Source organism: Fukomys damarensis, unplaced genomic scaffold (assembly GCF_012274545.1).
Source record: "Fukomys damarensis isolate Sample0158 unplaced genomic scaffold, DMR_v1.0_HiC HiC_scaffold_22, whole genome shotgun sequence".
Classification (NCBI taxonomy): Eukaryota; Metazoa; Chordata; class Mammalia; order Rodentia; family Bathyergidae; genus Fukomys; species Fukomys damarensis.
This window is the reverse complement of record NW_022900934.1, coordinates 22,788,765-22,801,355: the sequence shown is the minus strand read 5'-3', so window position 1 is coordinate 22,801,355 and position 12,591 is coordinate 22,788,765. Positions and strand designations below refer to the sequence as shown.

The 12,591-nt window shown below is 50.0% G+C and overlaps 1 protein-coding gene across 27 annotated transcripts in view; it reads left to right on the top strand.

Annotated features, from left to right (window-relative positions):
• Epb41l1 (erythrocyte membrane protein band 4.1 like 1) overlaps positions 1-12,591 on the top strand; it is a 129,757-nt gene that overhangs the window by 99,903 nt on the left and 17,263 nt on the right. For 12 of the 27 annotated variants that reach the window (XM_019209926.2, XM_019209922.2, XM_019209923.2 and 9 more), the window contains 5 exons: positions 1,008-1,100; positions 5,136-7,103; positions 7,616-7,723; positions 8,774-9,181; positions 11,543-11,647. In XM_019209926.2, coding sequence (XP_019065471.2) covers positions 1,008-1,100; positions 5,136-7,103; positions 7,616-7,723; positions 8,774-9,181; positions 11,543-11,647 — 2,682 coding nt within the window. The remainder of the gene's footprint in view (positions 1-1,007; positions 1,101-5,135; positions 7,104-7,615; positions 7,724-8,773; positions 9,182-11,542; positions 11,648-12,591) is intronic. The other 15 variants (XM_010639991.2, XM_033767005.1, XM_010639990.2 and 12 more) reach the window with 5 other exon arrangements.

Sequence of the window (12,591 nt, the reverse complement as noted above, 5' to 3'; positions counted from 1 at the left end):
CCCTCGGATCTCAGAGTAGCCTGGCATTGGGGGTGTGCCCCACCTGCTGGTGATAGCTGGAACTGCTAGAAGCTGGAAAGACAAGTCTGTCCCCCCCTCCCCAACTCAGTCCCTGGAAGTATGGTCTCCACTGCTAGAAAAAAATTACAGTACAGAGCTCACCTTCGAGTGATGGACCATTTATAAATTGGTTTACAGGCTTCCTTCCCATTTAGGGGCCCTTGAAGACTTGGGAGATGGGGAGGAGCCGTAGACAAGGACTTGACTGGGTCCTTAGGTGAGTGACCTCACCTCTCTGAGCCTCATTGCCTGGTCCATCTAAAGGGGACCAAAACTGCCACTCCGTAAGAAGGCTGAAGTAATGAAATAATGAAAGCATCTTATCAACGGGAAAGTGCTAGACAGTCGGGGCCGTTGCTGAAAGTGACCAGAATCCCTGATCCAAATATGGGCTGTGGGGTGGCTTCTTCAGGGACGTATCATTCACAATTCCTGGTAGCCTCCTCAGAGCTTACTGGGACCCATCTAGGCCAAGGGGAAAACAATAGGACCCGGAACTGTTCCCATATGCCAAATCCATGTTTTAGTATTAAAGATAATTTAAAAAGCTATGTAACCCCAACTGCAGGAGTGAAGTATAATCTAAGTCACTGACACACAGGGCAGACTTAGAGTCCAAATAGTATGACTCAAAAAGATCTCAAAATGTTAGTGGGAAGGCCATGAGGGATAGGCTGGAAGCCACAGTACTACTCACAGCCCACTTGGGCTTCTGTCCCTCCCTTAAGTGGCTTGAAAGGGATGGGCCTCTATCTTGCTACACAGAGTGGCTCCTTCCTGACCAAATCCATCAATCCTAAGGATGTGGGACTTATAAAGCTGGGCTACTTATGGACTCCATGTGTATCTCTCTCTTGCTTCCTTTCCCTCTCTTCCTGTCTCTGTCTCTCCTTTACTTCCTCCCTCTGCCCTTTCCCTGTGGCCCTGGGCCTCCCCGGCATTCCCAGAGGACCCAGGACACCTTTCAGCAGGACTTGGTACCTGGAGCAGCCGCAGGCTTGGAAGTGCTCACTCAGAAAAGCCTCGCAGCATCACCTGAGGTTACTGTCTTCACTTTGCTGTGCCCCTTCCCCTCAGGGCCTCCTGCCCACCCTGATCTACACTTTTGGGTCTAAAACAAACAAACAAAAAACCTTTCTGTGGGGTGAGGGGAGTCCCTGCCTTGCAGAGGGGAGTAGGGTAGCCCATTCTGTCCCCATGCTGTAACCAGGGATCCATAAAGGGCCAGCCCCTCTCCCTCATGCGTCACTTATTTGGGGGGACAGGACTGTGACAGTCTTGGAAAGACAGAAGAGCTGATTCCCTCCAGCTTCAGAGGGATGGCAGACATCGTCTCTTGGGCTGTGGCGAGGCAGGAGACCCCAGAGGCAGGCTCTGACCTCTCAGTTTAGGATTAAGGATGCTGGCTCCTAAGTGCCTCCTTCCCTAGATCTTGTCTCTCTGTTCAGAAGCCTGGATCAGGTCTCGCAATGGCCGGTCAGGATGTGGCCTTCCATGCAGCCTCTGCCTCCAGCTCTCCAAACTCCTCTAGGCTTGGGTCTGTCAGGATATTCAGGCAGACAAAAGTGAACATCTTTCTTCTTGGACCATCCTTGGGCTTGTGCAAGTATTGGTCAGGCAAGCATTCTAAGTGAGGAGGGCATCGCTTCTTGGGCCCAGGACAGCCCCAAGTTGAGGGTTCTTGGAACTTCCTGTGGATGCAGGGTTTGAAATCCTGACTCCAGCAGCAGGGGCCACATCTTCCTTGTCCACTGGGATTTCATAGACTGTCAGGATTGGAAAGTACTGAGCTGGGGAAGCTTTGTTTGGGTTTTTTGGTTTTTTTTTTTTTTTTTATAAGGTTTCGTTATGCAGTTCTGGCTGGCCTTCACCCAGGTTGAGTTTAAGGGATTACAAGCATTCGCCACCACTTCCGGTAGCTGGGGAAGCTTTTGTCTTCTAGTCTCCGTTGGCGTAGTGTGTGGGGAAGGTCATATACCTTTTTGCTTTCACAGAAAATTTCTGTAGCTGCTACAAATATGCTGTGGCTATAAGAACGCTACTAGTCAACCACAGATATGGTGAAATATAAATCACAGCTGTCCCTGTAAAGAAAGTAAAATTACCAGCGCTCTCTCAGGAACGGTAGGATAGGAGTCAACAGCATTCCAAGGTCAAGGACGTAGTGAGGCCCTGTATCCCAGAGATGCTTCTAGAACTAAGGAGGTGCCTGTCCTGGGAGAGGAGCCTTCCTTAGCCCCCTTCCTTAGCATCCTGCCAGCTGTGTGTCAGCCCCCTCTACAGAGGGAGCTCTCCGTCCTGATGGCAGCTCACTTTGTCTTCAGTCATCGTTAGGAAGTTTTCTTTGTATTGACTGAAAATCTGCCCTTCTGCATCAGCAGCCTGTTGGCCTCCTGCCCTCTGGTGCCCATGGACCTGCTCTGCAGCTTCCCCCGGGCCACCCTCAGAGGACTGAATACCTCCTCTCCCCCTCAACATTCCCACCCCATTCAGCAGATTGTCCCGGGCTATGATTTCTAGAGGCCTTCGACCTCGACACCCGCTCTCCGTAAAGGGTGCAGCCCCAGGTATGATGCAGAGCTCCAGATGGGGCCTGAACAGGCAGTGTCAGCAGAACTGCCTGGCTGGAGTTTCTTCTTGTCTGTGTCTTGTGTGGAAACCAAACTGGCTTCCCGGCTCCTGCTCCAAGCCCAAGCAGATGGCAGGGGACTGCGTGTCCCTGCTCAGTGCCCTAACATTGTTTCATCTTGGGAATGGGGCAAGGTGTGGCTCCCAGTGCCTTGGCCCCAGAGAAGTCTCTCCCTCTTTTTTGTTCGGTCCCCCTCCTCTTTCCTTCAGCATCCTACCAACCTACTTTTACATGTTAGAGGCAGAACCCCTTCTTCTTCCACCACTCCTCACTCTGATCTTGTGCAAGTCCCCTCCTCTCTGAGTGCCTCAGTTTCTCCCTCAGAAATGAAGACGACAATGTCTGCATTGTGGGTTAATTTAATATAATAACTTAGACCAAAGGCTGGCACTGTGTGGTACCTAGTAACTGATATTACCACGTTTCTCTTTTGTGCCTTCAGAATTTTTCTTTCCATTCTATGCCAGCTCCCACCCCACACACTGTTGCTTATTTAATCTAGTTACAAATTAGAACTGGGGGAGGAATGTTCCAGAAGGGGTCTTGTTGAGCAGCTTTGGCCCTCATTGGCAGGCTGATGTTAGGAAGAGCTGAAATGAACACAGGTAAAGGATCCTGCCTCTCAAGGAGGGGAGACCTGGCTCCTGTAAGCGCTCAAAGCACCTCTGTTGGTTCAAGTGCTGTGGTGCTAAAAGTCTAACAACCTGAAATGAAATCACAAAAACCCGTGCTAGACTTTGTCTGGAACTTCCTCTTCCTTCTATTTCTGTTTCCTGTTGATCCTCCTAATGAGGTCTAGTTCCTTGCCTATCATGGAGATGTGATTTGCTATTCTAGAGCGAAAGGAAGGGGTGTATGGTACTCCCCTGATCATTCAAAGCCTCCTTACTGAAATCACAACTTGAAGGTCATGCAGACCTTCCCCCTCCTGTTGCCAGGACCCATTTTGGGCCCATCTTACCATACAGGCGGTCACGGCCAGGTGGGAAGGACACGTTTCACAGAGCTTGGAGTCAGGGACTAGGTTCCAGGCCTGCCTTGTCTTTGCTCCTGGCTCACTTTGTGGCCTTGGGCAAAATGCTATTCCTCTGATAGGCTTAGTCATGAAACTGATTTGTGTATGTCCTGAGGCACTCAACACAGGGCAGTGATTTCAAAAGTCGAAGATCTTCAGGGCAGGACGGCAGCCCAGGCTCCCAACTTCCTCAGGGCTTCGCAGTGCTTGTGTTACATATTAGATGGACTTCGATAAAGATTCTGTGGGAGGGCTGGGGATTTAGCTCAGTGGTGCTGCACCTGCCTGGCAAGCACAAGGTCCTGAGTTTCATTCCTGGCGCGCGCACACGCGCGCACGCGCGCACACACACACACACACACACACACACAAAGATTCTGTGTGAAAAAAAGTATTTGGTGGCCCAAGAAGAGATTAAAATTTCAATGGCCTTCCTGCTTCTTTAATGGTTCTAGAAGTCCATCATCCCCTCCTAAGCGCTATTTGAAGAGCTGCAGTAGAGGGTACCATTCTGTAGACAGTTTGACAGTGCCACTCTCTGGTCCTTCTGGGCCATGCTCGTTCGTGGGTCTTTAGGTCTTTTCCTTCTGTGGTGTGTTCTGATTAGTCCTCTTCTGCTCTATGAGTTTTGTTAGAATCCTCCGAGGATGGGCCTTGGTGTTTGTTTCTTCTGGGCTGAACCGCACAGTGTTCAAGCTGTGTAAGCCATGACACTGACTGACATTAACCTGGCTATTTGTTATCTTTGCTATTAGTAATCTGTTTCCTCCCCTGAAGCCCATATAGCAAGGTCCAAGGCTATAGCCTGTGGGACTCAACTCAGTTCTTCTCCTTGGCTTGACATTAGATCACAGTTGGCACCAGTGTTCCAAGTTATAAAGTAAGTCAGCAAAGATCTCAGGCATCAGAAATCAGGCTTTCTCTTCCTAACTCTGCCACCAATAAATAGTGGCCATGGTCAAGGCATTGACCTTTTCCAGACATCAGTTTCCCCTTTTACAGAATGGAAAGATTAGACTGGGTGATGTCTTAAGCACTCTTTCAGAACTAACATTCAAAGATTCCTTGTAAAGTACGTACTTTCCTCCTGACAGTGGCAGTTATTTTATTAAAAGAGGAAGAAACCTGGCCCGTCCGTAGATCTCCCCTTTCCCTTTGTTAACACGGGTGCCCTTTTATTATTATTATTATTATTAATTTGGGGACAGTGATTGAAAAGGGTTGGTCGGTAACTTTGGGAGCCTTAATGGGAAGAGCAGCTTTGATGTGTATAATTGACATCATCATGCCTCTCTCCCTGGCCAGTTCTGGCCACATGCCATCCCCCTGGGAAATGGTAGTAGATCAGTTCCTTCTTTCAGAGGGAAATGGGACCCACCCTTAGGTACGTGCTATTTTATATTAACTCTTCTTGCTCCAATTGAAATACAGGGTTCGGAGCATTGGGTTTTTATAGAAAGAGAGTACACTAGGCCAGAAGAACTCAGTTTCCTAACAATGGCCACCACACAGCAGGAAGAAAGTGAGGCAGTCCTTGCTGATATCCTTGCTGACGGCAGACTCTCCAAGGTAGACATTTTGGTGGACAAGTTTAAAGTTGAAGTGGCCACAGAAGAAATGGTGGGAACCAGAAGATCAAACACTCAGCAGAAAGGGAAAATGATCGCAAGTCCAGAAGACTTTGAGTCAGTGTGGAGGGAAGAAGGCCCCTGGGTCGGGGGAGACTCAGGCGAGGCTGCCCAGGCTTTGGGCTGCATGTTGGCAGATAAGCCCCTCAAGGGTTCTGAGCTAAGGATGGGCACCAGTGAGGCACTCATCAGGAACTGCCACCTCTCAGATGGTCCACTGGAAGACCAGGTAGAGCTGAGGAAGGGGCTGCAGCAGCTGCAGGCTTGTGGAAAACCCATACCTCCACAGGCCAGGCCAGCAGAGATGGACATCTCCTCTCCAGGCTCTGACAAAGCAGAGCTCCAGTCATTTCTATTGGATCCAGTCCATGCCGAAGCCAGAGCTGACTCAAGCTATGAGACTGATACCTCGTTTGCAGAGAGGAGCTTCTATCTAAACTACAGAGGGAAAGATTCTGAAGACCAAGCCCTCCATGCATCCATGGACGAGGGAGAGAAGCACCTGGATGCCCCTCCCGGAAGTGAAACTAGGCGGGAATTATCAATGGAGCTCCTAGACAATTTGGAGCTGAATTCCTCAGAACTGATGGGCTCTGCTGCAGTCTTTGGCAGGAACAAGGAAGAAGCCCGCGCATTTTCCTCAGAGGAAGGGCCCAGGGCTCTCGGCAGCCATGGAAGACCAGATGACCTACCAGAACTTTCCCCAGAGCCAGTATTTGCTGAGGACCAGGAAGAAGCACAGTCGGGAGTGCAAGGAAAGTTTACCCACCCAAAAGCCAGTGTATTCAAAGAGGAGGAGGCCTGTAATAGTAGAGATTTAATGGAGAAGGCTGAGAAAAGTCCCGCAACAAGATTAAAGAACCGCTTCCCTAATGGAGTAGGGGGTGTGCACTTGGACGCCCAGGCCCGTGCCCTTCTGTGGACCATCCCTCCTCATGTTAGAAAGCCAGCCAAACCGGACAGAGACAACTTCCTTCTCAAAGAGAGGAGAGCAGATCATACCCAAACCAGAGAACCCAAGACTGGAGACCACAAGGCCCCAGCATTCCTTCACGTGGAGGTGGTCACCCCCTTGCCAACCTCCTCTGATCTCTCGGAGGCTGTGGTTGCTCTGCAGGGCTCTTCTCCAAGCCTGGTCCCTCAGGGGTCAGGGGAACCCTCAGAGCTCAGGGATCCCTTAGGAGATCAGTTTCCTGTGTTTCTCAAATATGCCCATCCTCCTAAAGAGAGCCTGGAGTCCAAGGCCCAAATCAAATTGACTATGTGGCCTAACACAGAGGGTGAGCAAAGAGCACCTCCAGTTGTCAGCAGAAAGCCCAAAGTTATCCCAGGAGAAGTTGAGGGGGTCATACCCCTGGAGTTGGTGTTCCCTTCAGGGAAGCAAAAGGAGACGACCTCTTTCCATGTTGAGGTCCAAGAAGACATTAGCAAGACCTCAGTGGCCAATAAAATCCGGATATTTGAGACCCATGGAATTGAGGTTCGCCGAGCAAGTCAGGGTGAAACAAGGTCCTTTTCAAATGAATCTTCAGAGGCCTCCACAGGACAGATAGAGCAACAGCGGAGCAAGCTTTTAGATCTGGGCTTTATGCAACTCCAGCCCCCAGGGGACTTGGCTGGTCCCAACGCTACAGCTTCCTCGATGATGCCTCTGGCTACCAGACACTTCGGGGAAGGCCTTTCTACCACATCCCACCAGAAAAGATGCCCAGAACTGGCGCTCATGTCCCCTGATTCAGGCTGCAAAACCACGCTGGAGGAAACTGCTGGGGTAACTGGCCACATGAGGCCCTGCTCCCACCGTGCCCTCCACCCATGGGGGCTGACCGCATGCCAAGTAGCTCTTTAGAAGCATGTTTTGGTGGCCCCTCATCATTATTGCAACCTGAGGCTGCTTGTCCATCCCTGTGAGGTCTTTTCCATAAATGGGCCTGAGAATAGACCAGGCTCAAGGATGGGATCATCTGCTTGGCCCATGTTAGCTTGGCCACAAAGACCCTCAGCTTTTGGCGTAACCTGGTGCCCAGAGGGTTGCACAACCCCTGTTGAGAAGGTTCTACCACCAGCAGCAAATTATATACAGTACTTGCTTTGCCTTGCTGTTCCCACCTGCTACACTCCTACCTGTCTTGCTTGGCTTATCCAGTGATCTATTTTCATCCTTTCCCATCCCTAGTCTCCTGCCTTGTGGAAGCTGGCAGTCTAGAGGTTTCCATCCTCCACTCCAGTTTCCTCTCAAGTTTTTTTCTGCCTCCTTAAGACTAACTGTCTTCTCTAATCCAGAACAAATCCGGAGATGCGGTCAGGGAAGAGCAGCACTTCACCAGCTTAGCAGCAAGCGCCCCTGGGAAGGGGGGCCGCCTGAGATTCGCCAGCCCCTCAGGCCCTCAGGTCTCTGCGGTCCCTGTACCCTGATGACCCAGTCATCTTCACCTGACCAGAATGCATCACTCCTTAGATTCCTACCTGCTCTAGCAGCACCCACCTGTGGCTGCTCAACTCTGGCTTGTCTGGAATGTATTCCTCACACCTCTCGACCTTCCAGAAACTGGCTAAATGGAGGCCCGTTTAGCAAGTGAATCTTAAGCACACTGAATCTCCTGAACTGAAGCTGAGTTTAAAAAAAAATATATTGTGTATGTTAGATTGGTCTTTAAAAAAAAGTCATGAACCAGCCAAAAATGTATGTGTACTGTTTAATCCCTGACAGGCCAATTGAGAGGTATGTATGTTGGATAAGAATTGCTGGTTTCCTTTAGGCATTTCCTTGGCCTGCAGTTGTCAATTACACTGATGGGACCAGAGCCTCCTCTCCATGACCTGCCCATGGCACACGCATGGACTGCAAGGTTCCCAGGAAGCTGGTGCCCAGAGGGCCTGGCCCTATACTGTTCCTCCCTCTGGTTGATGCTCACCCCTCCCACGGAGATTCAGTGGAATTGAAAAGCCATGCTGGTTTCCTGTGTGTTCCTTAAGCTCCTGGCTCTAGCCTCTCTGCCTTCTCTCCTGGGTTTCCCTAAGTCCCCAGCTTCCCTCCTTAGTTTGTTTTTTGACATTGCCTGCACGGATGGGCCTGGGGTCTGGGCTTCCATCCCTGCCTTTTTGTGCAGTGCTGCTTCTGATAGGCTCCTGGATCTAACCCTGGACGGAGCCTCCTGTCTAGGACTTCCTGGCAGGGTGTTTGCTTTATACTTGCTTTTGCCATCAGTGTGAAACCTTCAAGAAGGACCATCCTACTCTTAAGAAATTTTCAGATTTTTTTAAAGCTTTGTATGATTTCAAAGAACCTTTTCTGGGGGTGTTTTCTGTTTTCTGACCTGCTCTTCCATTCAGGACATCAACACGGCCCCAAGTTTTCCTCTGACGTTCACCATCTTGATTTCTCTCTCTTTCTCTCTCCCCACCCTGCATCCCCATTCCTGTGATTTTATCTGGCCATAGAGAGCAGGGCTGAGGGAGGGCTCGGAGGAGAAAGTCAAACCACCACGTCCCCGGGCCCCAGAGAGTGACACGGGAGACGAGGACCAAGACCAGGAGAGGGACGCAGTGTTCCTGAAGGACAACCACCTGGCCATTGAACGCAAGTGCTCCAGTATCACAGTGAGCTCCACGTCCAGTCTGGAGGCTGAGGTTGACTTCACGGTTATTGGCGACTACCACGGCAGCGCCTTTGAAGACTTCTCCCGAAGCCTGCCTGAGCTCGACCAGGACAAAAGCGACTCGGAAACCGAGGGCTTGGTGTTCTCTCGGGATCTCAAGGGACCACCCAACCAAGACGATGAGTCTGGGGGCATCGAGGACAGCCCAGAACGAGGGGCTTGCTCCACCCCAGATATGCCCCAGTTTGAGGTACAGTGGAGCTTCATGGAGACCTGGGCCCATGCGAGCACTGCATGCTCAGAGGGCCCTGGGCCACGCGTAAGAAGACTGAGCATCCAGCTGCAGCCTGAAGCTGTCTCGTGTTGCATGACTGCCCTGTGCATAACAGCATGGTTCTGTGCTCGCATGTTTGCCATGTCAGTTTACCCCTAACTCACGCTCCTTGGTGTTTTAACCCCATGACCCCATCGCTTGCTGAGGTCAAGTGATGACAAGCGTTCTGGTCTCTCTCGCTCCTCGGCTTCCCACCTGTGTTGCATGGCACCAGAGAGCATGCGTCTGTGGACTCTCAGGGGTCCTGCAACCTGGTCTGAAACTTGAATGGCTTTTCTCGATCCAGGCCCAAGTTCCTCATCTCCCTGAGCCCTGGGCTTTCTGGGGAGTCCATCAAGTCCTGGGGGGTCAGGGTGGCAGTGGAAACTCTGGAGAAGAGGAAATATAGTCCTTGAGGAGGACACAGGTGACATATGGTGTCTGGGCCTCTCCGCTTTGTGGTTCCCCCTCTACCTCTACATCTAGGGAGGTCATTTTGAATCTCATCTTTGTCCATGATATTCCTTTGCCCTCTCACCTCTGCTAGCCAAGCCTCTCTCCCACATTCCTAGGGAGTGAAATACCAGCTCATCCATTCTGGGCTGTCACTCCATGCTGCACTCCTAGGACAGAAGGTTTGTCCACTCTTTCTGTACCTTGTAAACTTATCTTAATCCGAGGCAAAGATCATGTGTCAGTTTCCTGGACACCATGGGCAGTATCCCCCACCCTGGCCCCATAATGCCTCTGCTGCAGCATTATCCAATGCAGTTAGAGCAATGGCTGCCAGGTCTGCTGTCCTGCCAGGTGGCAGGCAGCTCCACTAAATCTGGCGCATACTCAGTGCTAAGAGATGGTGAACTGAATGAATGGCTTAGACAATAAGGGCTACAACCATCTATAAAAATCCTGCCCTTACTCCCCCAGTAGATGGTAAACTAGGATCCATTTGTCCATTGAACTCATGTATGCAAAGGCCCAAGGTAGACATAGCTGTGAACTAGGCCTGGTGGAAGACTGAGAAGACTGATCATTTAGCTTAAGATTCTCAGAGTAGAGAACCTTCAGCCTCAGGCTAGATCTGGCCAGCAAAAGTGTTTTGTTTTGTTTTGTTTTTTTAACCCTGATTTAAAAATCTTGGCATTGAGTATAAAATCCAGGGCTTTTCATATCGTTAAGGAAAGTCAGACAGTCTAGTTGCTCATAGGCCATGGTTACAGTTGGACATACTTGAGTGGAATCCTGCTTGCTCTCTACAGTCCTCACTAATCCACACCACTTTTTTCCCCCCTCATTACTGGGGATGTTGAACCCAAAGCCTTACGCACTGAGCTACATCACCTTCCCTTTTAAAATTTTTACTTTGAGAAAGGTCTTGCTAAGTTGCTCCATTGCCCAAGCTAGGTGTGAACTTGAAATCCTCCTACTTCAGCCTCCCAGAATGCAGGGATTACAGGCCTATGCCATGCTTTAATATTTCCTCTTGGCCCCTGGAGGCCTCCGTGTGTGTGGCTGTGACTCAACAATAGTTCAAATGAAGCAACTGGGTGGCAGAAGCTGAGCTGTGGAAATCTTTCTGGATACAGTGATATTATATTATATTATATTATATTATATTATATTATGTATTATTCAAGTTAAATCTCAGCGTTCCTGTGATTTATATATCTTGGGTCTGTGATTTCTTCCCTTCTAGGATGTGTATAGACTTGAAAAGACAGGGGAAAATATAGAATAGGAATCAGTGCTGATTTACTTACTGTGATCTCCTTCTCTGCATGCTGAGAAAAGCAGGCATTACTTTCTCTCCATCCCCCACCTGCCAACCGTGTTGAGTAAATTTCCCAGAGGATGAGGAACAGCTGCTTCTCATATTAGGGTCTTCTGACAACTGCCCTTGAAAAGCGCTCTTTCATCAGCTGTGGGATCAGCTGTTTCTTGAGCAGAGGAAGACACTAGAAAACAGAAATTTTAACATCTTTGTCTAAGGATGAGTAGGAAAATTGGAATTATAAATGTCTTTTTAATGATAGTCTAAAAAAAGACCTGCAGACCCCTGGCAGTGGTGCAGTGGCAGGGTAGGGGACAGACTTGCCTGGTGCTGGTGGTGACCCTGGCTCTCCCCTTGAGCTGCTTGTCTGTGACATCACACCTGCCTCTCCTTCCCTAATCTGACGCCCTCCCGGAGACCTGGCCAACTGAGGGGTAGGAGATAATTTGCCAATCCTGCACCATCAGTGTCTCTGAGTAGGAGTCCTGCTCCTGAGTCACAAAGTGTTTCCCTTCATCTCCCTATAGCCTGTGAAAACGGAAACCATGACCGTCAGTAGCCTGGCCATCAGGAAGAAGATTGAGCCAGAGGCCGTTCTGCAGAGCAGAGTCTCCACTGTGGACCACACTCAGGTAGCCTGCGCCTTTGCTATAGCTTGACCACAGGCGTGGAGTATTCGGGGGTGTGGTCCTCACTGCCATGGTCAAGCTTCTCAGCCATCCTCTCCCACTTCAGCTTCCCTGGATGACCCAATTTGATCCCAGTGTTTCTCTGAGTTTCAGTGTCCTTCCTGAGCTCCAGAGGTGGGAGGGTGGGACAGACCACACTACTACTTCTTTTTGTGGGGGAGGGGGAGAAAGGGGTCTTGCCATGTTCCCCAGGCTGACCTTAAACTCGTGATCCTTCCATCTCTGTCTCCCAGGTAGCTGGGATTACAGGCACGTGCCGCAGTACCTGGCTTCCAGACCACCCTTCTTAAAATCTCAACTTCCCCATCCATAAAATGGGAATAATCCTGGCTCCTCTTCCCTGGGAGTGTTGCCAAGAATAGTGGATGAAGACCCTGGTTTTCACATTACTTGAAAGAGCTGAAGAGATTTTTTTCCCAGTGTTGCTTAGGGAGAGAAGAGGGAGAAATCCCAAACTTGATTTAGTCTGAACAGCTCACCTTGGTTCATTTTTTTTTAATGTGTGGACATTCTATATTAGATTGGAACAATGAACAAACTTGTGGGAGTTAGCGGGGGGAGTTGTTTGTGTAGCAAGATGAAGCATGCCTAGCACCCTGGGGAAAGCTGACGTCCACAGACACGGATGCACTCCTTACCGTGCGTTTCCCACTGTTTCCCGTTTCTGTTGGTTTTAAACTTTGAAAATTGAGATTATGAGTCTGAGAGATGCCTTCGTGGTTCTTCCTGGCTGGAAGAACTGCAGCACGGGGTTTTTTCTTGTCCTGGCAACTAGTCTTTATCTTAAGAACAAGAGCTTGGACTATAACTCCAGTGGTAGAGCACTGGCCTAGCAGGTACAAGATCCGAGTTGGATTCTCAGTGAGGGAGGGAAAGGGGGAGGGAGG